At 34.4% G+C, this 27,788-nt stretch overlaps 3 protein-coding genes across 10 annotated transcripts; all 3 read left to right on the top strand.

The window, feature by feature from the left end:
* The first annotated feature begins 71 nt into the window (after window positions 1-71).
* Window positions 72-3,198, top strand: LOC100644845 (dipeptidyl peptidase 3). Its single transcript, XM_003395628.4, has 4 exons — window positions 72-353; window positions 603-900; window positions 989-2,753; window positions 2,827-3,198. The coding sequence occupies exons 1-4, from the start codon at window positions 157-159 to the stop codon at window positions 2,973-2,975; spliced, it is 2,409 nt and encodes an 802-aa protein (XP_003395676.2). The 5' UTR covers window positions 72-156; the 3' UTR covers window positions 2,976-3,198.
* A 95-nt stretch (window positions 3,199-3,293) lies between these two features.
* LOC100644719 (DNA polymerase alpha subunit B) lies at window positions 3,294-10,597 on the top strand. 4 transcript variants are annotated; one of them, XM_003395627.4, is made up of 7 exons: window positions 3,294-3,548; window positions 3,946-4,165; window positions 4,282-4,333; window positions 8,876-8,976; window positions 9,059-9,853; window positions 9,924-10,139; window positions 10,200-10,597. In XM_003395627.4, exons 1-7 carry the CDS (start codon window positions 3,470-3,472, stop codon window positions 10,516-10,518), a joined length of 1,782 nt encoding a protein of 593 aa, XP_003395675.1. In that variant the 5' UTR covers window positions 3,294-3,469; the 3' UTR covers window positions 10,519-10,597. The 4 variants fall into 4 exon arrangements, with proteins under 4 accessions (XP_003395675.1, XP_012164173.1, XP_012164172.1 ...); XM_012308783.3 differs by lacking the exons at window positions 3,294-3,548; window positions 3,946-4,165; window positions 4,282-4,333 and adding an exon at window positions 6,018-6,152; XM_012308782.3 differs by lacking the exons at window positions 3,294-3,548; window positions 3,946-4,165; window positions 4,282-4,333 and adding an exon at window positions 6,540-6,838.
* A 223-nt stretch (window positions 10,598-10,820) lies between these two features.
* Window positions 10,821-27,747, top strand: LOC100644400 (steroid hormone receptor ERR1). Of its 5 annotated transcripts, none has more exons than XM_012308778.3 (9): window positions 10,821-10,972; window positions 21,777-21,923; window positions 22,060-22,173; window positions 22,283-22,412; window positions 22,647-22,868; window positions 22,992-23,027; window positions 23,182-23,322; window positions 23,402-23,604; window positions 23,704-27,747. In XM_012308778.3, exons 1-9 carry the CDS (start codon window positions 10,961-10,963, stop codon window positions 24,040-24,042), a joined length of 1,344 nt encoding a protein of 447 aa, XP_012164168.1. In that variant the 5' UTR covers window positions 10,821-10,960; the 3' UTR covers window positions 24,043-27,747. The 5 variants fall into 5 exon arrangements, with proteins under 5 accessions (XP_012164168.1, XP_012164167.1, XP_012164170.1 ...); XM_012308777.3 differs by lacking the exon at window positions 10,821-10,972 and adding an exon at window positions 14,624-14,823; XM_012308779.3 differs by lacking the exon at window positions 10,821-10,972 and adding an exon at window positions 14,627-14,823 and having other exon boundaries at window positions 22,662-22,868.
* The last annotated feature ends 41 nt before the right edge of the window (window positions 27,748-27,788 follow it).

Below are 27,788 nucleotides of genomic sequence, written 5' to 3' on the forward strand. Positions count from 1 at the left end.
AAGAACTAGATTATCTAGGAAATTTTGGTAATCGTTTTTATATTAGGAAATATATATAATAAATTAATACGTAACAGACAACTTTTCAATAATAAATAGTTCAATTGTGTATATAGATATAAAAAAAAATAGTTAGTTGCTTTTGCATAAATTGCAATGTTTAAATTGCACCGCGAAAGAAATATATTGCAGATGTGGCCATTTTATCGACAGAAGATTGTTTCACAAACCGTGCTTAAATATTTTCTACGGTTTTTTTCATTTAACATTAGTATTAGGGAAAGAAGAATTGGATTTATAATTCTAAATACGGATAAAAACGTTAAGCTTTTAAGAAATAATTTTGTTTCAAGGTTGGTTATATGTAGCGCCACTTTTATTTCACAAGATATGCATACGTATACATATAGCGTATATATGTATAAAAGGACAAAATTTTCACTTTAATTTCCTTCTTAATATTTCTGTAGAATGTTATAATTGCAAAAAAGATTTCAGAATTTATTGATTTAATGATTGTGTTTTATTTTCATATATACATAAATTTATATATAAATTCTATAGTGTAATCAATAAATCTATTGTTTTACTTTGCATTCCAGTGTGAAATTATTATCTACAAAAATGAGTGAAGATATTTCCTTGTTTACTTTACCGAATAACCAACCAATAATTGCTTTAGAATGTGATACTGCATTTAATGCATTAACAAAAAAAGAAAAATTATATGCACATTATTTAAGTCAAGCTGCATGGAATGGTGGTCTTATTGTATATGTACAAACTTCCCCAGAATCACCATTATTATTTGCCCTTTTACATAAAATTTTCTTATCTGAAACAATAAATGAATTGAAAAATTCTGCATTTAATGCTGGTGTTAATGAAGATGAGTTCACAGTAAGTTTATTTATAATATATGGAATAGTAATTTTAATTTTTAAAAATAGTTCTTAACATTAATTATACAATTATATTATACTTTTAGGCATTTTTAGTATATTCTTGTGGAATCTTTGCAAATGCTGGTAATTATAAATCTTTTGGTGACAGCAAAATAATACCTAACTTGCCTAAGGATAAATTTGAAGCCATAATAAAAATTTCAAAGGCATATGAAAATAATCCCAAAGACATTGAAGAAATTTGGAATAAAATTCAAAATATAATATATTCTACAGAAGGAAAATTAAAATCTTTGGGATTAGGTGAAAAAGGAGTTACAACTTATTTTTCTGCTAATTGTACAGACAAAGATGCAGAATTAGTTAATGATTTTATGCAAAATAAAGGACTAGAATCTTATAATGCCAGATGTTTTAAAATAGCAAATAAACAAAACGATTCTGAAGGTTCCAAAAACATAGATATATATGAAATCAGATTAGCTTCTGTGGAGATCAATGATAATCCTAATATTACATTGTCAGAAGAAGTATTTAAAAATGCAAGGTTTAAAATTACAAGAGGAGACTATAGCAAACTTTTGATTCCAGTTGTTGATAATATTCAAAAAGCAAAAGAATATGCTGCAAATGAAACTGAAAAGAGTATGTTAAATAAATATATACAGCATTTCAAGACAGGATCTTTACAAGATCATAAAGATGGGTCTCGTTTGTGGATTAAGGACAAAGGGCCAGTTATAGAAACTTATATTGGTTTTATTGAAACCTATAGAGATCCAGCAGGTCAGAGAGGGGAGTTTGAAGGATTTGTAGCAATGGTAAATAAAGAAATGTCCAAAAAATTTGCTACATTAGTAAGTAATGCAGAAAAATTTATACCAAAGCTTCCTTGGGCCAGAGACTTTGAAAAAGATGAATTTCTAAGGCCTGATTTTACTTCATTGGATGTTCTAACATTCTCAGGATCTGGTATCCCTGCAGGTATAAATATTCCAAATTATGATGAAATTAGGCAATCAGAAGGATTTAAAAATGTTTCTTTGGGTAATGTAATTCCTGCAAATATGAAATTAGGTGTACTGCCATTTGTATCTGAACATGATCAAACTCTAATGAATAATTATAGAGTTGCTAGCTTTGAAGTACAAGTTGGTTTGCATGAACTTCTTGGTCATGGAACAGGTAAATTATTGAGGAAATTAGAATCTGGTTTATATAATTTTGATATGGGAAAAGTAAAAAATCCTTTTACTGGAGAACCAATAAATAAATTTTTTTTACCTGGTGAAACATATGATTCAAAGTTTGGATCAATGGGATCTTCTTATGAAGAATGCAGGGCAGAAGCAGTTGGATTGTATTTATCTTTAGAGAAAGATATACTGAGTATATTTGGACATGAGAATTCTGAGGCTGATGATATAATATATGTTAATTGGTTATCTTTATTATGGACTGGTTGTGCAAAAGCTTTAGAAATGTATCAACCATCTACTAAGAAGTGGCTGCAAGCTCATTCTCAAGCAAGATATGTCTTACTTAGAGTTTGTTTAGAAGCTGGCAATGATTTTGTTAATGTTGTAGAATCTGAGCCAGGGAAGAATTTATTATTAACTGTTGACAGAACAAAAATTTTGACAGTTGGTAAAAAGGCGATTGGAGAATTTTTAACTAAATTGCAAATTTATAAAAGTACAGGTGACATTGAAGAAGCCAAAAAAATGTATGACAAATATAGTGAGGTACCCGAAACGGGTCCACATCCATGGGCACATTGGAGAGATATAGTTTTAGCTCACAAAGAACCACGAAAGATATTTGTACAATCTAACACAGTTGTAAATGGTCTGTATTCATATAATTATGTACATTTATTATAAATTCTTATAATATTATTAATTTATGTATCATGGTACAGGTGAAAATGAAGTACAATTGAAAAACTATGAACCCAATTTTGCTGGAATGATTCAGTCTTGGATAGAAAGATTCCCTTCTGCAGATGTTTCACAAACACTTATCGAACTTGCAGAAAAAGACAAACAACATTTTACACTAGAAAAGTAATCAACTATTTAATACTAACATTGGCTAGAAAAGATATTTTTTTTATTATGTATACTGTAATGTTTATATATGTATATATGGATAAAAACCATATATATAATTATGAAAAAAATGGTTTATTGGATTTTTAAGTACTCTAATGAATAAGCATGTGAAAATATCAATATTTATGCATATAACTATCCTAATAACATGAAATATATTTGTAAAATTATACAAACGATATAAAGTTGTTTTTATTATTTATTGTATATTTCGTGCGAATCACATATTCATACATTACTTTTCTTGAGAAAAATTTGTATGGACCGCGTTATGATTTTGCATACCATTTAGTATACTTGAATATACAGTATGTTTTCTTTACACTATATACCATTCATCATTCGTAACTGTAGATTCTAACTCGCCTGGGTACTGCAGAGTACTACGCATGTATATTGATTTGTTAAATTGGCGGGAAAAGCCTAAAGAATATTAGTTTGTGTAGTAAAATGGTGTCAGAAGAATCGTTAATTCTGTGCTTTTCTAATTTAGGTTGTGATATTTCCGATAAATCCGTGATCGATAAATGTAAGTTACTTATGGACTTATTGTGTAAATGCAAGATATTTATTCTTAACCTATACGAATTTCCTAATTAGTAATTTATTAAAAGCATCATTTGATCCGAGACAGACATATTCTCTATATTTGATGATATATTCGTATTTGATTGCATTATTTGTACTGTTATATATATTTTATAAATATGTGTTAAACAATTCTGATAAATTTTATAACATTTTGGAATATTTATACTATATATCATTGTAATATGTACACATTTATGTAACTTAGCAAAATATGTTTATATATATAGAATTTTGTCAGATATTTTTAATATTTATATTCGTTCTTTGTCATTTATATAAAATATATTAATATATTACTTTTATTTAATATATCTTTAAAGAATTTTTTTGAATAGGTATTCAGCTATGTCATGATTATAACATAGATGAAGAAAAATTTGTAGAATTATGGGTAGCATATACAATTCCACATTCCTTAGATATTGATCCAACAATAAACAATCTTATTAAGTTTGAAAAGGAAGATTTAGAAAAAAACAATAAATGTTCTTTAGACGTTCCTACCCAAGTAGTATCAAATATACATATTGATATACAGTCTAATACAGAAACTACGTATCCTTTCATGTGTTTTTATTAGTAACAAATTTAGCAATCACTTATATTCTTACGTCTTTAAGTTCATGTGATTTTCAAATGTTATTCTTACATCTATTTATTGCATATAATAGTGGTAAGAATGTTTTGGATATATACAGCAGTGGAGAATGCCCTACATTAAAGGTAAGCTTTCATTTTAATCATTTTTTAATTAGTCATATTTTATTACATAAAATTTAGTATATATAATTTGACATAATATATATATATATATATTTTAATACTAATTATTTATAAATATTTTCACCAATTAAGCAATGTTAGAAATATTTAACATACAGTCTATTGTAAAAAAGGATGAAAATATGTTTTAATATTCTTCATCAATAATTATTTTTACATTTATAATATTTTTCGTCGAATTTTGAGCAGACTATTTTGAGTTCAAAAATTACTCGTTCTCCTTATTCTTTCTTTCAAGAGGGAAGGTCTCTACCCTTGTAATGGTCTTTCGACATTGTTGCCAGATTTATCAAAGTATTCTTTATAAATTAGATGTCTAAAATTATTACATATAACCAAATTTTGTTATAAAATTTTATTTACATTTTAGAATGATTTTAATTTATTCTAATTAAAAATATTCATAAATATTTTGTCTCTTAATAAAAATATTTAGTTTGAAAATATACATCCTATACTGTCGTTAGAATAGAAGTCTAACAATTTTGCTAATAGATTATAATTATGAATGTCCTATATTGCAAGACATACGATATTTTATAATCTTAAAACGTAGTTTCCATAAGTGCTTCTGTGCATATAATGTTGTGTAAGTGTTATGTTTTGTAAAGTGTTGCGAAAAAAATGTCCAACCTTTTTAATGCAACACAACACGTAATAAATATTTTTTAAACATAGTTTTTTAGAAAATTTTTGTATTATATATAGGAAAAATCTATTTTATATTGAACCTCAACCTTGGCAGTGTAATGATTTACATCGCTTTGGCAACACTGTCTCACATTCTTTATGGTCGATCTATGGTCTATAGTAGCAATGACGTAAGGTTTCTACCTGAGGATCTTATTCTTTATAGAACGTTTGGAATTGTACTTTACAAAGTTATACGAAGTAGACAAAATTTTAGATTTAAGTTACTGTCATATTTTTTATTTATTAGTACGCTCAACTCGATTGCAAATTTTGACTTCAAATTTATGTTAACAAATACACATAGAAGGTTACATGTAATTTTTAATATATAAGAAGAATACCGTTTAAACTTTATTCTATTTTTTTATTTTTATCATATTTAAAATTGATTATTATCAACATTAATAAAATCTGGTTCCTTTTCAATTAGCAAAATAAATTAGAGGTATAACAGTAATGTCTTCTTAAATTTTTATTTCAAAGTAGAACTTTTCTTCTTATGAACTTACTGTTTCATTTTATTATTTTACTTTTTTTGTTAATGTAAGTTCAAGGTATATCTTAGAAGGTTTTAACATATTATTGTATCATTTTAAGCAACTTATACAATAGTTAAGTTTTATTCTTTATAATGTTTTATTTTACTTCTAACATATTTCTTTTTTATAAAAATATAGAAAATCTTACGAGATTACAATATTGTCATTGGCAGTCCTACCATTTATTGCAAATCAGAACATCGTGTTATTTATTATGCTTACTATTGATGCTTAATGTTAACAGTAGTGAAATTTCCGATGCTATTTCGCGGCAGGTGGTTTCTTGTCCTGAAGCGCTGTTGTAGGATCTTGTTGAAGCACCATAATTCCCGCCACAAAAATCGTCCAGGTAGATCGCCGCCATTATCCCCTCCTCTTCTTTCCCAGTCTCCCACAAAGGACACTCTTCGAAGGAGGGGAATGTTGGAATGATTCTTATTGGTAGAAAAAGGATAGTGTGCCTTCTCATATCGTATAGAGAGGGATTCTCCTTCCATCTAAGAAAGCTGACCAGATTTCTTCAGAGGGTACGATTTCAGTTTTCAAGGACCCAGACTCCATTATCATCCTGATGCGCGCGTGCGTGCACGCTTACAGAATTTCTGAACAAAGCGTTGTATCTTTCGTTTACTCTTATGCTTCAGTTCTCAAGTTGTATTGAAATTTACGGGTTGTAGTTTGCTAAATAATTGATTTGTTCGTGTACTAGGCAGTTATAGTTGATATTTTTAAAAAATTATTCGTTACGATGAGATATCTCGATGGCGTCGAATCGAGACGCTACCGCTTGCCTGTCAGCGAAGTCACGAGGAGTCGGAGTGTATTATTCAGTGATTTGCCGGTTAACCGTGTATTTTACAGTCTATATGCAAGCTGTAAATTGTGTGTAAATTTTGTTGTGAAATAGTAAATAATTTGTGCATAATAGTATTATACGAGCGAGTGTAGTGTGTATTATATGTTGAAATGGTCGAGTAAAGCGTCAGCCATTATGGAATTCGGTTTGAGTGAATTTCATACTCGAAAGTCATTCCGCCAATCGTATAACGTTTCGCGTCATAATGACCTGTTGCTATTGTTATTGTTGCTGTTATTGTTTATTCAAGTTTTTTTCACTTCTCCTATCATTTCATACCATACAGTTCCATATTTATTGCAGAAATGTGCCAGATTGATTGCACAGAATCGGAAAAGTTGTTCATTACGTATAAAGGTTGTTTATTCACATTGAATTTATCATTAGATGTCGTTACAAGAAATATGAGATAAATGTATTTGCTAACATTAGGAAGGTTTACGGATAACCTTATTCACATTGATACACATGCTTGTACATATATATTATATGTAATAAAAACAGTGCTGTATATGAGAAAGAGAAAGAAGATCGATTGTCGTTGTGTGCGTACACGCGAATGTCGTCGACCGTTCGTTGGTCGAGAGTTCTGAGCGTCGCGTCGCTACAACCTGTTGCTTCAACTCAGTTGCATGCTTCTTTAGATCTACTTCTTTCTTCATATATACATTTTACTTTATATATATATACTTTCTTGTCAAATAATATTCTGTATATATGTATATCCTCACAAATGTACATGATATTTTTATATGAATATAAATTCACATAGGATAGTTTTTTGAAGTTGCACCTAATCGTTGGTAATTCTACACTTTCCTGTTATATACTGTATAAAATATTTTTTCTTTTTTAGATATTTTTAATCAGGAGTATTGCACATAATTATTTTTGTTATCGCGTTCCGCCTATCTAAAAGTCTGCAAGATTTGTATAAATAAGTAAATTGTTGGTTTAATAAGATTAAATTGCGTGTAAATTATAACAAAATTTTAGCTTCCTTAAGCGACACTTGGTTCAAAGATCTGTTCTTTAGGGAGTTGCTTACATCTACCAATTAAATGCAATTGACCAACAACTGACAGTGCGATCTCTTTCCTCTCTTTGCTCCAATTTCTAACTCCTCGATATTCTCTCTTATATGTATAAAGTAAGTGAGAATTTCGGATGATATAGGGAAAAAAGAAAAAAAAAAAGAACAGTTGGATATTTGTATTGAAAAGTGAATGAAATACCAACGGTTCTTATAGCGTGCTACAACTGTATCTGGTAAAAGCTTCATGTTATTTCCCACGGTATCTCTGTGAATAGTGGGGCAAAAGATTGCCAGGGGCGGATAGATTGCGGAGAGAGGGGTAGAAGGAGAAATAGACTCTTCATGTATTCGTCAGAAAAGAGAGGGAAAGAGGACAGCCCAATGATCGATTCAGTTTTACATGATCTGATACAAGTATTGTTCAAGCAAATTTCGTATCTGTTATTGATATTTTTACAGAGAATTGCGCGTATTGGCATAAATTTCATCTTCTAATATACTTTATAAATAAATTGTGTAGACATAGATCGATCAAAAAGAATAAACCGTTTCTAAAGAATTAGAAACATTCGGCGAATGGAACAGTTGCTGTGAAAGAAAGCAACAGATTAATTGAATGTAAAAGTATCGAACGCAAAGTACAAGAAATGGACAAAACTAGATCGAAACAATACGTAACAGAGTGCCAAGAATGGCCAGGTTAATAACAATTAACCTTCTTCGTTATGTTGACTCCCGAAGATCATGCTATAACTGTACACTTTTTGTCATTGTAACGTTACCGGTTAAAATAACTGTTTATCTTACTCTTTCTGAATTTATTCACATTCTCCTGTAATCGCTAATTAGAAAACAATTTTTAAATATCGATAGTTCGAAGCACGCAACATTAGATTCGTATGATGTAATAAGGAAGGCGACAGAGAAAGAAAACAAGCGAAAACGAGAAAATTCATCTTTTCCAAATTTGCCAAATGAGTGAAGGTCTAGTGCACAGGAGATCAAATTGTGACTAGATCCACACTCATTAAGCACGTTTGGATTCAAACATCGCCGTTTCATTGATAATCATAAAATAAGTTTTCCCATATTAACGCGCAACCGTTTCAAAAATTTATCATCGTTATAAACTTTTTTCATTTATGAAGCCTTAGTACGATGTAAAACAGATAATTCCATAGGCGAGTATGAATGTGGTGCGCGTTATGGTTTACTTCGTGACTAGATACATACTCGTCTACGGTGATCTGTTCCACTCTTAAAATATTGTGTGTAATATATGAAATATATATATTTATAACTTGCAGTAGAGATTATTTTATACTATTATATAGAATACCGTTTTACTTCTTTTTAAGCAAACTAAAAGAGCAAGGAGTCCAACAGCTGAGACAGAAAGCAATAATAAATTACGAGCAGTAGGCCATACGTTTACACCGTTGAATTATACCTCACAATCGTAAGCACACTATCTAATCATTTTTATTTACATATTTGTGTAATTCGATACTGCAATTAGTAAATTTCAATAATTGTTATAGTGATGTTCCAATTCGTGCACCCAGTACAACGGTTAGAGGCAAAGTCCTTTTACTTTTTGGCCCTGCCATTCAAAATTGGAAGAAACAAAACGAGCACGATGTATCGATCGTTAAGGCGGATAATTCTCATATACCTAAAGGTGCATTGTACATGTTTGAAATGTTTTCCAATCAGGGAGCCATTCTTACCATGCATTGTCAAAGTTTTGGCGAGCGATTGTGCTACGCTTGGAACGCCATTGAACCTCCTAATTCGAATATACGTTACATTAGAAACATAGCGCCTATAAAACCAGTTGTGTTTAGAACATGGGGCAGACTATTTATAACAACCGAAAAGCCCAGTGGAAGGAAAATTGTTATGCTGGAAGGTACTAAAAGGCTTAAAATTCAGAAACAAGCTCCCATTTTACATCTGAATCTTAAAGGAATTAAGCATTATTCAGTGTTTACCGGTCAGATCGTTGCGGTTGAGGGTATTATCACTACTGAGGATACTTTAACAGTAAATAAATTGTTTGTTAAGGGATATGCACCATTATTCGATGTACCCAAAATATCGAAAGATATTAAAATATACGTTGCGGCTGGTCCGTTTACACCTTCTGATAATTTAAATTATCAACCTTTATGGGATCTTATGGAACGCGTTGTAGAAGACGAACCTAATATGTTAATATTAGTTGGACCTTTCGTAGAATATACACATCCTGAAATTAAAAAATGTAGTTTGAAAGAGACTTTTCAAGATTTTTTTGATACGCTTTTAACGAAGATTCTGCAATATTTACAAGGGTATATTTCAGTTAATAAGGTCATGTTAATATAATAATGTAAATTAGCATTACTATTCTTCATAATTTAGGAAATCTACTCGCATTATATTGGTACCTTCTAATCGTGATGTGCATCATCATCCGGTTTTTCCAACTCCGGAGTTTATTCTAAATACAAATAAACTTGGATCAAATACGACGAATATTTGTAGTATGCCAGATCCATGCATAATAAACGTAGATGGCTTACATATAGGAGTAACATCGGTTGATGTACTTAGACATCTTGGACAACAAGAAGTATCGTAAGTGTATCAACATCTAGGTAATAAAATATAAATTTTATTGTAACAATTTTTTTTTAGGAATACACCTGGAATGGATAGACTTGGTCGTTTGGCCGAGCATGTATTGTCTCAGTCCTCATTTTATCCTGTATATCCTCCTCCTCCTGGCTTGAATCTTGATACCAGACTTTGGAAACAATACGCTTGTTTTGAACGGCAACCTCACGTGTTGATCTTACCTTCCGACGTTAGACATTATTGCAAACCATTAAATGAATGTCTCGTTTTGAATCCGGAGCGATTACAAAAGTATATATGTGCTAAGTTATGTGTACGGCCAATGAATAATGGAAAATGGGATCCAAATAGAGTATCTTGTGAGATTGTAAAAGTCTGATCGCTTTTTTTTCTCATTTTTTCTTATATTTTCTTGTTATAATGTAAGGTACGATAATTAAAATACAAAAGTAAAAAGTTTGTGTCTTTTATTTAAAAAATGATGTTAATAAAAAGAATTTGTATATAATTTGTGTTTTTATGTCTTGATTTAAGGGAAATGAAAGTATAAATATTGTTATATATCGATGTAATACCATGATTCCTCTCTCATATGAGAAATGAACTAAATAAAATTTGAAGTTTATCGCTTGTCCGTTAGAGGTTAGCAGTCGTCGTATTTAGGATTCTTGTCTGCATCGTAAACGTACGATGGCGCCACACGAACAACAATCTGAGCCATCGAGTTTTCTGCTTCTAGTGAGTTGTGGAATCGGCCATTGCTCCAATATTTTTCTTGTGATTGAAAATGTTCAACCTCTGATGGAAATACGAAAGCGTACATGAGTACTGAGGTAAGTTGTTCAATTACTTGTTGCATTTGCTTTTCTTTTTGCGATGTATTTTTGTAGAAACAAAAACGATAACTAGGTATCAACTATCTGCCAAATTTTGTTCCGCCATCTTTGTTACAAATTCGTTTACATTTTGCTGTGTATTGTATTTTTTGCAATTATTTCATGCTCGCATTCTACTTTTAAATTGATCTTGGTTAATTAATTATACATATGATACGACTTATAATTTTATAAGTCTTTTCTAATTTATTTTTGATCATCAAATTAACTGTGCGGGTTTAACAATTACTGTTATGGCCTTGATTTTTTCGTCCAAAAAAAACGAGAGTTATGAAATTAAGCATGTGATGATAATAAGAATATGATACCCTTTTTGTATCGTATTTGTCATCTTTAAATCAGTGTCCCAATATTTAGTGATACAATACTGTTTTCTTCTAGTTATAAAATTAAAATTGATAATTTTATTAAGTGAATACTTACATATGTTGTATTTGCAGAAATGAATTATATTTTAAATAAAAAAGTATGTGGATTTTGTTGCTTATTATTGTATTATAAGAATAATATAATAATTTAATGTTATTTAAAAGGTAGGCATATGCATTAAAAAATATTATCGTTTAATACAATTTTTAAATTAAATATCCTGTATCTATCTTGGGAATTTGAACATTCTTAGAAATATATTTGACATAAAATACATTCAATTTGTAAGTAATGTATATGGAACATTTTTAATTTTATAATTAATACTATTAATTATTTTATTATAATATACTATACATACATATTTGGTTTATTAGATGTAAACGTTAATTATATATATATATATATATATATATACGTTTATATATATATATATATATATATAAATAATTATAATTGAAAATATGATATTGATTTAGTATGTTGTCAGTATTCAAATGCTTAAAATAATACCGACGGATGAAATCAGAAATTTCTTTATTACCGACTGTTTATAATTTTGTTTTTGAAGGTAACATTACGTAAAAATTATATTATTGCTATGACTGATTTATTTATAAACACTTAAATAAAATTTATTGTAGCACATTTATGTATGAGAAGGAATAATAGTTGAATATGTAAGTTTTATAGGTTGTCAAGTTGTAAGATATATATATTTATGTATAAGAAATCAATTTTCATTATATTTTACGTAGGAAAGAAATTGATTTAATGAAACTCATGTCTCTGGGTTAATATTATTTTCAGTATACAATTTTGAACAGTTTCTAAATTTACATAATGGAACTTGTTAAAAAGATAGTAATCTTAGAAATGAAATGAAAATGTATATAGTGTCTTTTAATGTAAATTTTATTTGTAAAACAATCAGTGCAGATTATAATGGATTTGAGGAAAGGATTGGAATTGGCTCAGAGTATCATAGATACGATACAATACATATTGAGAACATGAGAAAGCGAGAGTGCCATATCGATCCGACTAGTTTGAAGTCTACCTACCTCAACCCTGATTATACTTTTACCAGTCGCTTTCATTGGTATAGGTTCTTTTTTTTATTTTCACTCCTCTATTAATTCTAGAGAACACATGTGTTCTTGGGATGCATATTTTTTTTATTATGGAAATATTTCCTTTCATACTCTTAGCGCTTTCGTATTGAAAAGTTAGTTGGAAGCGCGATGTGTACGTATTTGATGCAAATCTTTCGATGGCTGCCACGATAACTTCTCGTATCGAGTGTACGGGAAATGTTGAAAATGCACGCTGCATCGTTGCGTAATAATTCTTATTACGGGTAATCTGTTTAAAAACAGTCGTCAGACAATAGTTGTATCATAATGTTATACACACGAGTTGGATATAAATACAGACAATAGATTGATTTACACATATTTAATTTTCTTTCATTTGCTTCGCTATAAAGAGTAACAAAACATAATTCGATTGGTCACTATAAGATTTCCTCTCTAAAAAACTCTTAACTCTTCGTGAGATACTTCGATAAACTGTACATTCTGCCTACTGATTCAATGAAATCAGATTTAATGACGATGCGATAAACAAAATACAACTTTCATTTTCCACAGAAAGAAAACAAAACTTCATTACCCTTATAAGATAAATTACCAAGGCATAACTTTTACTTTTAGTATTCAAGCTATATTCCCTTGTTTACATTCTAATTCTTTCTACGTTTGGTTCCTCGATTGTTTTGTCAGCCATCTGACTTTTTCGCGGGGGTAAACACAGCAAAATATGCGATGTAACAAAAACAGATAAAATAACGTATAACGTTGTAGAGCGTAGCATGTAGGACGTTTGGTTAAAAAATAAATTCGATAAGTCGGTGAATTTTTGGGGAAATGGATAACGGTATCGGGCACATGAAAATTCGAGAGTCTACGCTGGTGGGCTGTCTTGGGCGGGCGACGGCTGTGCGCAAAAACGGCGGCAGTCAAGTTCAAGGCCACCAGCTACTTTCCTTTCCCTCCTTGCCTCCGCTGTGGAGCAACCGCCGCCTCCAGTGCCACCACTGCTGCCGCGCGACACCATCGCTACCACCGCCACAACCACTGCCACCGCCGTCATGCCCACAGCCACCGCCCCCGCCTCCCACCCATTCTCACCCTTCCATCGTGATATACACGTAGCACGCATAACGCCAGTAACGTATCAACTTAGGCCGAGCATGGGACTGTTTCGACCATGGGGGTAAAGGGAGTGTTTTGGGGCTCGATCGATCTACCTAGTCGTCTGAAAATTCAATTGGCTCTTACGTCTACACAATGTCACTTCATACGCTCTTTCTTCGTTTATATATTCTTAAAGAGTTTCTTCATTTTCACACACACTCTTGATGCATCATAAAAATTTCTCCCAATCATGGAATCGTTCGTTCGATTAACATCTTGCCCTTACAAATCGATTCACTCTTTCCTCATTGTATCTGGAACATCGAAGGAGAAGATTCAATTGTCGAAAGACGTGATTTAAAAGTAACTTTAAGGCCAAGAGTTAATGACCGATTGTCATGACCATGATAATATCCACGGTAATATTTCGTTTGTATTTGTTCAACATGGTAACAGTTGTGTTTTAGATTGGAGTGGTCGATGCTTTTATCATCGATAAATATGGTCCGATCTAATTCCGTGGTCTCCGAGTGCGAACAGTTTGCTATGGGGTACTTTGAAAGCAGTAACTTGTACTGAATCAGTTTGAAAAATCTCACATTTGTTGTATGAACAGTGAGCAATTTTAAATTTACGTTTAACTTTTTTATACTAACCTAATCTGTCTATCTAACTGGCAAATATAAGTATGCTTTGATGAGCCGGAGAAGCTTATCCGATCTATCAATGACAATAATAAATCAGAGAGATGTTTGAAATGCTCGGTTTTTCCATTCATAAAACATTATTTTGAATATGAAATTGGAACATAAGATGGAACATGTATTAATTAATTGGGCAAGATAATTTGTAGATTATCCAAAAATTCAGTTAAATTGTTAAGCGATAAAGTAATTAGAATAAGAAATATATGTTTCGTGGATTTGTGGCGCCCGGTATTAGGATCGGCTGGCTCCGTGTATTACCGTATCGTCTGAATTGCCGTCAGTCGCGTACGGCTCGTCGTGCCGTCAACGTCGTGGTAGGGGGATGATGTGTACATAAGTACGTCGTGCATGTGCTTATTCGTGTTCTACATGAGTGTTCGGATCTTAAGCATCGTGATCATTTTTGCTTTTCGTTCGTTTTTTCGTACAAAAGCATAAGAGGAAAATAAAAGCCCAGCATCCTAGCGCCATTTGGATAGAACCGACAATCATGGATGCATGGATGTATGATGTGGTAGGTGTTGTCGATACATAACCTCTTTCTTCTTCTCGTTCGATCTCGTGGCTTTGTTTACGTTGCTGCGCGCGCGTTCTCTATTGCTTTCCGTTAATCCCTTCGATCAAATACGGAACAAAGTTTTGATCGTTTCAGAATAAGAATGTTTAAAATTCATTTAATAGATTTATTTCGCAGAATTGTAAATTGTGTATCGCGATAGCTCGTCTGCTCTAGTCAAAGTTTGTAAAAATTCCATGATTCTTGCTGTCTTAAAAATGTTCATTTTTCTTTTGAATTTGATGTGCATGAATTTAATGATTTTTTCACGTAGATTGCGGCGATTACATTCGCGGCATGTTCAAACTCGCTTGTTTTCCGATGCAATAAGGATACATTACATATATATTATCTTCGTCGCATACTGTCAGTCAGCTTTAGCGACAACTCGGTTATTACGTTACGACGTGTCTGTTAGATAATCTATCCTGTAACTCACAGATCATTTTTCCACGCCTGCCGTTTTTGCCAACGTTACCGTTGATTCGTGATTACTTCAATGCTGTAATCTTCTCTTTCCGTTAATTAATAATTGAAACAACGATTCCCTTAAATTAAACGGTTTACCGTGATGTGCGTAAAATATTTGAATAAATCTTGAGATACTGTATGAGCGTAGCTGGAAATATTTTACACGATTCCACCCAAGAGGTATAGGATATGTGTGAACGTTGTCATGAAAAAGTTGTTTATTTTGATGGCAATGAAACACCTAAATCGTACGACCTTAGTCGAGAAGCTTTTACCAAATACTTTTTCACAACTGTGGTTTTTGGTCGTTTCTCAGAATTTCATTTAATTCTTGTATATCTGCAAATTTTTTAAAATTTCGGACAATGAGTGTTATGGATAGTGATTAATAAAGCTCAAAGAACGATTTTAACGATGACGCTAATTTCAAAAGAAAAAAAGATATAGATAATTTGGTTATCCTTGAAATATTGAGAAGAACGCGTAACAATTATCTCGTGCTCCATTTAAAATCGTTTCAATTGTTTCGCGATAATTGGCTTTTACGCGGTTTGATACGCACAAATGATTTTCGACGATAGCAAGCATAATAAAATAACTTTATGTCAAGCCGTTCAGACATTCTGAATCATCCAAAAATTTTTCGAATTTTTCTGTGTTACATTCATTTAAAATTCACTTCAATATCGACGTGTTCGTGCAAAGATGACTCCTATACTTTATCGATAATGAAGATTTCCTACATTTATCGTACGTAATACATGCATGTAACTATATATATTTTTCTCAATCATTTTCAACAAAATTTGCATGCGAAATTATCCTTGCGAAATTATTTCTCTTTTTTTTATAGAAATCACAATAATTTCATAATGGTGTATATGTATTTCGCGATTCGTACGTATTTAACTATTTAAACGTATCATAAAACGATCTCATATACATCTATACCCACGCGATTAAGTCTTACGCAATTCTATGTGCGTGAAGCTTAATAGGTACATCGGATTGCTGCTTTCACCTTTGAATTTATTATACTTAGCATTTCGATCAACGCACGGACCGAGACATATTTGTATCGATACGTTCTCGAACTTGGTCGATACCGATTTTGATAAAAGGCACTCTCTTTCTGGGGAATAAATATTGGCCGATTTTATCTCTCGCAATGTTTGCGAAAGACAATCTCCTCCGAAATTTCGAGTTCGATTGCACGTGACGCATACAGCGAATCGATGGATCGAGTTAAGCTGACACTGCAACGGAAATAAAATTGTGGATTCCAACGTAGGAAGTTTGGTAGAAGGGAGGCTGCTGGAAAGTTAATAAAAAAAAAAAATAAATATATATTCGTCACGAGGATGCGTCAGTGGGTATTTTCGGACTCTCCGGGTTCTTACTTTATGTTAGAGAAGTTTTCAAACCGTTCTAAGTTGATGGCTCGACCGCTAAAGTATGATCCTCGAATTTTTATGAATTCCTAACGTGGCAGAGGTGTATTTTTTTATTTTGCGGTTCTCTTTCAAGCTATTTTTATTAAATTGTAGCTTCGAGATCATTGGTTTCCGTTTGTTTATGGTGATAAATGCTTTCGTATGGCAGGCTAGGGATTCATGCGAACCGCGTTAAAGGAAAAGAAAAGGCACGTTCGAGTAGCTCCGTCATCAAACAACTTTACAAGAAACCATGTGTTTTTGTACTCGAGGTAGTGTCTTGATATATGTGCACTAGCTACAAAGATCTTGCATCGCCTTAATTCTCTCTCTTCGTATCTCGGTTACCGTACTCGCCACGAAATTACGCGCGGCATGCACTTGCGCGTTCATCGACATTCAACTTACGTATACTCGTAAGGGAAAGTTTCACACTTATGTTTTGCAATGTGTAAAGTACACATCTATATAGTCACAACATTTGACGACTAAAAAAATATTTTCTTGAAACGAATTCACGTTGATGAACATTAAAGGTTATATCGATCGATGGCAGCGACAAACTGATCTGATGGAGCGTCGAGATGAAATACTCGAAAGTCAAGCGTTGATAGAGGGTCGGTAAAATATCTATAGGGCAGATCTGGCAGTACAATCGTAATTATTCGTAAAGAACGTTCGAAGATCGGTTGATCGACGATGCGAAATCATGGATACCAGGTATGGTTAGGCGCCTGTCGATAGGCTACCGTGATCGGTGATTGGTCGTGCGGGTCGTGGCGATGATGCGTCGTCTGGTTTGGTAAGAAACAAGCTGGGTAATCATCAGCTTTCGGAACTCGGTTCGAGTGGGGAGCGTTGGAGTTTTCAGGCTACGAGACACGTCGGTGACGTCATCTCAGAGCTGGGTCAGCCATAACCTTGGACAATGCGCGAAACAAATTCTCGTATGTGCGATTTCTACTTCGAGAAAACCACACGTTCGTGCAACGTGATTTCCGTTATTTTTTTCTTTCCTTGTTTATTGAAATCAGTTGACCGTGAAGTACATTTGCTAGTAATTCGCTCTCCAACGCGTTTAGAATTTTCACCGGATAATTCAGAAACTAAATTTTATCGGAATACGTACGTATGTAAAAATATGTGGAAAAAAGGATGTTTAGTAATTTTTGTTGCGCAGAGAAATTTACGTTAAAAGGTGACAGGCAAAACAAGGAGAAGCAATTCCCCGAATCGTTGGTGAAGGTAGAGAGCAGAGACTCGAAAAGTGAAAGAGCGTGGTTCTAAAATTAGTTCAGCGATAATCCTGATGTTATTATAGCGACTCGTTATTGCCTTATTTTTTTATTGGCTAAACTTGCCGCGAAATCGGAACATGGTTGTTACCGAAGCTTTGGCCTTGACCGCGACCCAGGGTCTTCATCCTCGAGATATCGATTTGTTCTCTCTACTTCTAATTCTGTATCTACCTGTATATAGCCACGATATCGCTACTCCGTGAGTATTGTAATAATTCAGGGTCACCGCGATCGACTTGTTGCAAAATCACGAGCATACCATATATATAAGTACGTCGCGACGCTTTTCTTTTATCGGAAATTTATCCGCAGGAAATAAACATTCATCGTAACTCTAGAAAATAAGATGGTGTCCGGTTCCTTTCAATCGTCTTCGATCTCGTGCAGGAGTCTCGAGTTATCGGGAGAAGATTGCGTAATCTAGGAACATTTCCGTTCAACGACAGAGTATCGTTTCGCAAAAAATTAGGCGTGATCTAGCCTTCGGCCAATCGGCCAAAATGTTTGTCGTTGAGTCGTTTATCAACGATTCGCACGAGTTGATGTATCTCTTATCGCTCGATTCGAAGTACCATTAAGTACCACACGTAAAGGTAGTATGTAATATTTGCAATAGGTGCAGAATATCGGGAGCAAATAATGTAACACAAATGTTAAATAGGTATGAATCGGAACCTAACTCAAACCGAATGGGATTTCATTCGAGTTTAGCGGTACTCGATAGCGGTAACATGATTCTACGAAATTCCAATTAGTTCGTACGTGTCTTCCGTACGTACGTACCTACTTCCATATATACGTATATAAGTACGTTTCTGTAGAAGCGGATTGAACGACGAACATGTGACAATTTGTATAAAACGCGATGATCGATGTCATTTTTTCAATGTTGGCACAAATGAGACGATCTAATTTGCAACAAGGACTCGTGATCGAGGAGCACGACTTAAAATAAAGCGATCGCAACTGCAACCAACGACTTCTTTTTATTTGTCTCGCTTCTGCCACCTAGACTTTTTCTCGCTTACATAATCGGCTCGTTTAAAAAGAAGTTGGACTGGTCTCGTGCGTACCTCGAGAATTTTGATGCCCATATAGCGGCTTCGACTTCAAATCGCTAGCCACAACTCCATACTTATATATGCGTAGACTTCTGCCGTGTTAGAATTATATTTTATATTTGATTTTTTGTTTGAAAATGACCAGAGAGACGGTGTGAAAGAACATCGTTTTGTATCGATTTTTGAATATGGTTGTACAATGAATGGCGATCGTTACGGAGACATGTTTGATCGTAATTAAGCCGAGTTATTGTGATAGAAATAAAATTACGACTAGCCGGTGCAATCGATATTCAGGTCATGGCTTCCTCTAAAAATGGATGCCCGATTAAAGGCTTCGTTTTCTTTTTCTCTTGCCTTTTCTTTTTTTCTTAGTTGCGTGCGTATGTATATATGCGAAAAGACACGAAAACCTCTGTCAAACGGAATAATTAACGACCTTGATCCTCTGAAGTGTTACACATGCGAATATCACTTACGCAGAATGAAGCAATATAGTCAACGATTTCGTGCAAATTTCAGGGTATGCGGGTTTTAAGTATTCAACGAGAAAATCATTGATTTTATCGAGCAGGATGATCACTAGAGACACCGCGGTTGCAAAGGAATTAAAAGCCTGTGAATTTTTACCCAGCTCGATTTAGTCCGGATTTATTGTTAGAATTCCACGTGCAGACTTGTCAGAAGCTGTGCGAAAACAGAAGGAAACGAGAGAACGAGCGAATCGACGTGCACGAGGGTATCCGAATACGAGGAAGCTGAAACCGAGCAAGATGGATAAAGAGAGCAGGAGTGTTGTCGCGAGGAAGAGAGCGAGAAGCTAACGTGACTTGGATAGAGAAAGGGAAACAGTGTGAGACAGAGAGAGGAAGAAAGAGAGGAGAGACTCAGACAGAGGGACTCAAGGTCGGCGAAGTCGGTTGTTTCCGTCGGAGTTCGGCGTCTAAAATTGTGTATTGGCTTGGCGCGGATCTGCGGCCTTCGCGAACGTGGCCGCTTCTCCCACAGAAAAGTCAAGTTCAAGGCTAACCAGATATCGCGATACGCTCGTTTCTCTCTTTCTTTTTTCATTCCATGTTCTTTCCTTCCGTCTGCGTTTTGGTAACTGTTTAATCGAACGGATTATGGAACGATCCGAAGAATGCGAGAAAATCGAGAATCGCCGATGACTCGTAGGCTTCGTAGTTCGATTGAGACGAATCGAGCTGACGCTTATGCAATCTCGATCTTTTTTCTTCTTTGTCTCTTTAAACTTTCCTCGTTTCGATCACGCCTGTTTTTCTTTTTCTCCCCCCCCCCCCCAATATTGTTTCGTTGCAACGTGTTTTTCAATTCTGACGAATCGCTCGTAACTTGAGGGGAGTCGTATCGCTGTCGTTTCGTCATGGTCGTCATTATGTATCGTGGTTGAGTGTTCCGCGCACCGTGTCGGTTTTTATTTCATTAATCTAAACGTGGGAGATGTGCACGTCGCGTCGCACACGTGAAGCACTTCGCACGACTAGTCAAGTTCGAGGTTAACCACATACTTCGATGCCTCGTTCTTTTCTTTCCTTTTCTAATCTCTTGCTACCGTTTTTCCTTTTTTCCCGTCTGCCCCTCGCTCGCCATACGATTAACAATTCTTGATCTTTATCGATTTCTGCCGTTGAAGTAAACTGTCGGTTAAAATGGAGTGCAATCGGAAAAAGCTTTTGACCAATTCGGCATTAATACGAGCCGTGGTCTAATAAAATCTGCATCCTGTGTTCGGCTCGAGTGCCTTTCTCCATTATTCGTTTGCTGAGTGGTTGTTACACGGCGAGCCACTCGAAATTAAAATCAAGCGAATGATATCGGTATCGAAAATCGTCACGTTGCAATGATAAGGTATCTGCCTATCTTGTGAGAGAGAGAAAGAAGGAGCAGGAGAGAGAAAGAGAGAGAGGGAGAGAGAGAGATCGTGGCTGGATAGCGTATAAATCTCCAGACGTGCGTCCCAAGCTCTCGCAAACGATCGTAACTGCATCTCGCAGAAAAGTCAAGTTCAAGGCTAACCAGATACTCTGCGCTCCTTCCTTTGCCCCTCGACCCCCTTTCTGCGTGCATTTAATATACGATACCGAGGGCAGGAGGGCGGAAGAGGAGCAGCAGGCTTACGCAATCCTTTCACCGTTACTTTGTTCACTATCGTTCTACCCCACTGTTTCTTTAAGGATACCTTTCTTCTCATTAAGTTATTCATATGATTCATTTTACCCTTTTGCATAAATTATCCGATTGCGTCGATAGAACAATGATTTCTAGTTCTCTTATCGTTACCAGATCATCGAAAGATACATGATGCAGATAAACATCATTCGGTGATGAAGCTCGCTGTATACTTATAAGATTACATTAAGAAATAAAGGAGTTGATATTCCGAGAACATCGATGCTACGTATCGCGAATTTTCTGAAGTCAATTCTAAAAATGCTTGAGGCGTTGGTCGCGCTTAAAAATAGCAACAGAAAAAAAGTGCAGCCGACTGCAGAGCAGGCTGTCTCTTCTGCTTTTCGGCATTTGCTACGGTTTGCTTAAAAGCGAACGCCCATCAGTCTGTGTTATAGGGAACAGATAGGAGAGGAGGATACGTGCGAAATTGTAAGATGTTCTGTTGATTGCTTTAGGTTTGCATGATGCCCGGTGGCGGCACCGAAAATATGATTGGAAACAATAGGACCATGGCGAACATTAAACAAGAAATTGAGAATCCTACTACGCCTACGCAAAATTATCAAGTTTGTTCACCGACCACTACGCTTCAACATCAAGAGGTATTTCGGACATGTAGTTTTTACGGTCGAAAACATTGTGATTCGTGAGACTAATCGAAAATGTAAAATAACTTAAGATAGACGGTACGTAGTTCTGGAAAATGGTCGATGTTGAGTAACTTTTTAAATATTTTAGGTAATTTGTAGCAAAATAGAAGTACCAGCCGATTATGGAGGAGGCGAAGGTAGTCCTGGTAGTCCGGAAATGCATCATTGTTCGTCAACCACGCAGCCTTTAGGAACACCTGAGGTACATACACTATACCGTCCTAACTATAGCAGAAGTCCTTGCATTTTTTCTTTCTTTTGGAAGCTCTTTTGTAATCTCTGAGTTAGACTCAGCGTGTCGTTTTATTTAGGAAGGTGTTAAAGAGGAAGACATGATGCCTAGAAGGCTTTGCCTAGTGTGCGGGGACGTAGCGAGTGGATTTCATTATGGGGTAGCGTCTTGCGAAGCGTGTAAAGCTTTCTTTAAGAGAACCATACAAGGTAAGAAGAGTTCCTTCATGATTACAGATATCTCCTTCTGAAGAATTTTCCAGGTAGCACCACAGGATTACAATTATAGTTCCAGTGATACGATTCTCTTGTTTCCCTACTATCTGTAGATATCGAAGTATTCTAATTATCTGTATGCATATGCTATTATTCTAAAACGCATATATTCATAAAACTAATATTGGTGCTACCTGGATGAGAACCATGTATATTACAATAAAATAGCGAGTAATTTCACAGGCAACATCGAATACACGTGTCCGGCGAATGGCGAATGCGAAATAAACAAGCGCAGGAGAAAAGCGTGCCAGGCGTGTAGGTTTCAAAAGTGCCTTAGACAAGGCATGTTGAAGGAAGGAGTGCGACTAGATCGTGTGCGAGGAGGGAGACAAAAATATAGAAGATCCACCGATCCTTATACGCCGGTGAAGACAGCTCCGTTGGAAGGTGATTTTTTCATAATTCTTGTTGATATAAATATCATGTTTCGATCGCAATCGTATCAATATAGAACACGTACAGCTTCACATCTCGCAAATACGATTAAATCTTTGATTTTATTCTTTTTAGCAAACATAGCAACAGCAGCTTCTAACGAAATAATAAGTAAGCTATCGGGTCCTTTCTCTTTATTTATTCGAGTCCGATACTTTGATTCGTTGGTAGATTTTTTTCATCCTGATATGAAATCATTTTACATGTAAACATAAATATTCAATGTGTGAATGTTTAAATGGTAAATTTTCTAATTTATTGGTAGATAATAAAATGCTGGAAGCTTTGGCTGCTTGTGAACCTGACATGCTACAAGTGTCCAATATCTCTCATACTCTTGACACAGATCAAAGAGTACTTGGACAATTATCTGACTTATACGATCGGGAACTGGTCGGAATAATTGGTAATAATATAATGTCAATTTTTCTATTAGTATAAAGTTATATTTAATCAATCAATAATTGAGAATTCTTTGGTCAAAGGTTGGGCAAAGCAGATTCCTGGATTCAGTAGTTTAGCACTAAACGATCAAATGCGACTTCTGCAAAGTACGTGGGCAGAGATATTGACGTTTAGTCTCGCATGGAGGAGCATGCCAAATAATGGTAGATTAAGGTTTGCCCAAGATTTTACCCTTGACGAACGACTTGCACGCGAATGCCATTGTACAGAGCTGTACACGCACGTGAGTATCGCTTAATTATTTCAATGATTTCGACTCATCGTCTACTTTGTTACCTTCTACATGTATATACGTCTACATATATTATTTGTTTTTCAACAGTGTATCCAAATCGTAGAAAGGCTTCAAAGATTGGGTTTAACGAGAGAAGAATATTACGTCTTGAAAGCATTGATATTAGCAAACAGTGATGCGAGGTCAGATGAGCCACAAGCGCTATATCGTTTCCGAGATTCTATCCTAAATTCCCTATCAGACTGTATGGCGACAGTAAGACCAGGACAAGCGCTTCGTGCCACTCAAAATATGTTCCTAGTGTTGCCCAGTCTCAGGCAGGTTGATGGAATTGTTAGAAGATTTTGGTCTAGTGTTTATCGAACGGGAAAAGTACCAATGAACAAGCTCTTCGTAGAAATGTTAGAAGCTGCTTATTATCGATGAAATATCAACTCAAACTCAACAATATCTGTATCAAGGACTTCATGGAATCGCTGTTATTCGATGGTAGCAGCGTTATAGTTATAACACGTCATGAGTGTGTAGGGTACGTCCCTAGAAGTATAAACGAAAGATGGTGAGTGATAGTGAAAAACGAAAAGAGACGGAGATGTGCAGTTTTATTTGTTTTCTGTAAGAGAAAGACTCGTAAGAAAGAAAAGGCTTTATTTTTCAAACGTGAAAAGTATTGGAGCGTAGAGCTTTGGCCAGTGATTCCACCGGTCACCAAAATTCGCGAAACACATTAAGATGTCAGGTACATTGTTTCGTCGAAATAACCAAACTTTCCTTTTCGAGTACCCCTTTTACAGGTACAAAGAAAAAAAAAACAATGTTATTTCAGGATAGCATACGTAGTACAAGATACGAGATGCTTTTCCGGAGCTCTCATTTTAGGATAGTTTACGAAAACCTGTCGCCAGACAGAAGAACCTACCAAATAACTAAAACGTTTTCATTTACGTAAGATCGTGACATGATCACCAAACCGGTGATATCATAGAAATGAAATGCAAATGTACTAACTGTGGGTGTTTGACGTTATAGAGTTAGCATCGTGTTACCAAATACTATCAACTCAATCAAAATTACATGTAGCTCCGATTCGAATCTTATTTTAGTTATGTCTTTTCTCCGAAAAAAATCCAGTCAATTTGAAATTAGAGGAACGCGAAGCGTGTATGTTTAAGAGCGTCGAAATAAAATGATATATGCCATTTTATATAGAATAATTGCACATTTTAATACCATTAAGTGTAAAGATCGATAAATGTAAATCGATGTGTGTACTGCATTGAACATCCATAGTTATAGTTCAGCGAATGAATTTAGTATGTGCTGTTGTACAAATTGAACCAATTACGTGAACAGAGCTGTGAACAGTGAACAAGGAAAGCGAAAGAATGGCTGGATCGTTCTCTAATTAGCGTCATGCTGTTTTTTACGAGGTACTGTGAAAAAAATGTTTCGAGAACGAACCTTTGGCCAGGTTGCCAGGTTCTAGGGAAAGCAGAAAAAAATTTAACCGATTGTTGAAATGATTGCGAAATGTTATTCGCGCGTGCCACACAGAGAGCGTAGGAGAATATATATTATATTATTATATTATATTATATTATATTGTATGTATTCAGGGATCTTTATTATCTAAATAGTTATTATTGTTACGAGATCTGTGCACGGATCTTGCGCATAATATCGCTTTTTTCGAAGCGAGGAATCGTAATATCGTATAGGAGCTACTACTCACACATAAAACTCATTTCTAAAGGAGGAAAAACCGTTTATAACAAATTAATGGAGTTTTTTCTTTGTCGGTTACACGCAACGAAACACGAAGTTTCTATCGACTTTCGAATCAGCTTTTTGTTATTTCGCGATTATTCGATATTATCGAGAGAAAGAAATTGTTTAATGAAAAGTTATAAATAGATATTAGGGTAAATTATACGTTATAGCAGATCGAGTCGCTGGAAACTTTTTAGTGTTGAAGTGCGGTGTAATCTTGTGACGTTCAGAGTGCAATAATATCAGGACATGCGATTACATTTTTCTACTGGTCAATCGATCGCGACGCCCCTTTGAGTTTTCTTTATTTGTATATTTCGTCTCTGTTCTTCTGCCGTTTGAAACTTTGTTTAAACCTCCTGCATTTAAATACACGATGCAAATAGTTGACAGCAACGCTTACATATTGCGTGTCCTTCCTCCATTAGTTTTTCTTAATTACCTATTACGGTTCATTCCTCACTACGAAACAGATAATGCAACGAATGCGATGGGGAAAAAAAGAAAGAAGAAAATCGCTGCTAAGCCACGGTGAATTTTTGCCCTGCTTTTTTTTCGGTTTTCTTTATTACATGTTCTTCCCTTTTTTTTTCTAACGATGTAGGTTTTTCTGTCTCTTTCTTTCTTTCTTTCTTTTAATTTATAAATTACAATAAAAGAAGTCACGTTATTTGTTATACTGCCTTCGTGGTCGTAAATTTTGGAAGAGAATCAAACATTGATCGTTTATTGGTTAATAATTTGGGTCGGATGTTGTTGTTCTGGCATGTGTTGGAAATGGTTTGTCAAACTGTTTGTCTTATGTTTATGCAAATATTCGTCAGGGAATCAATAGTCAACGTTTTAATGGCATTTGTCGTGTGTCGATAGCATCGAACGTTGTCCATTTAAAAAAAAGTTGTCTAATACCAATGTTTGGTTCCAGATAATAATAGTATCAATATATACCGTCCATAATAGGGGGTATTAGAGTCATATATCATTAAAGTCGATTAGGTTTCGTGATTTAAACATATTTCAGTTCCATTCCTGTTAAATGTGTTAATATTTTGTTTTTCAATCACGCTGTCCATAGGATTTTTTTTTATATACCGCGTACTTGCGTGTTACTTTATGTTTCGATATAAATGTAGAATTTTCACGTGCCATCAAATTCATGATCCATTTCTTAAATCTTTTCTTAATATGTCACGTTTTTTCCAAGAGACACAAACGTTCAAGTGGATGAATTTCCAAAAATCTTAAAATTGTCTTGGCAGATCTTTTTTAGCTTTTTGGTTTCTAAGATTCTATTGCAGTTAATACGATGATCGAGATATTTTTGAATTTATAAATAGTTAAGGAGAGGCGTAATCCATCGTAATGAATTATGATCAGATTAATATTTAAAGATATCAACTATCAAACGATTCGATCGATCCTGCGGCGTGTGTTTTGCCGTTGTTTTATAAATTAGATTTAACGTGCCGGTTGGACAGTGGATTTTACAGGCATTTTCTCTCTGTCATGTTTATGGATTCGCCGTGGCGGTAGAATCATAGTCTCAGGGTTTCAACCAACAACCAACAAATAGAAAAAATGATACAAATTTAGAGACGTATAAATAATTAAGCGCGCGAGTATATTTGTGGAGCAACATATTATGTATAATAGTAACGATAGTAATAACATTCAGGATGATAATGATAATGATAACGATAAAGAATATTAACATTAGTATTAATGGTGATAACAATGATGATGATAATAAAGATAAGAATGACAAGAAACACTATACGGTGACTTGTTGCATTGTAAATCGAGATTTGCGTATTTGCTTTGCATACTGGTGCATGCACTGCGAAAGAAATATAATTTCAATGTCACTATTTCTTAATGAACTTCTTTACTGTGGTCAGGAGAAAACATGTACATATATGGCTTATCCGTATCGTAAGAATTTACACCAACAAATTCAACCACATCCTCTCTGTATTTTTCTTACACTGTATGATTGCACAACTTGAAAACAGCTACCGCTTGTCTCGCGAAACGTGCGTGCGCCAAGAAAGATGACAAATGGATCCGTGGACTTGAATTGTTTCATATATCATAGCGTGCACTGTTTACAGTGTAGATTTGTTTCTTCTTCGAAAGTACAATATAAAATGGTTCGAAAATCCTTCTTTCCTCGTCCGTTCGTCGGGCGAACTTGCCAGACCAGTCATAAATTGTACCTGCTGCGAAGAAACGCTGCTTCTGCGAATTTTACGAATATGTGTACAGATATATATACCTGTAATTATAATTTTTATATATTGAAAGGAAACATATGCGTAAGCATTAGTAAATCGATCAAAAATAAAGTAGGAACTAACTCGATTTTTATTTTGGAAATTTTGATTGTACGGGCTCCTGTTTGA

The sequence above is a fragment of the Bombus terrestris genome, chromosome 5 (assembly GCF_910591885.1).
Source record: "Bombus terrestris chromosome 5, iyBomTerr1.2, whole genome shotgun sequence".
NCBI lineage: Eukaryota > Metazoa > Arthropoda > Insecta > Hymenoptera > Apidae > Bombus > Bombus terrestris.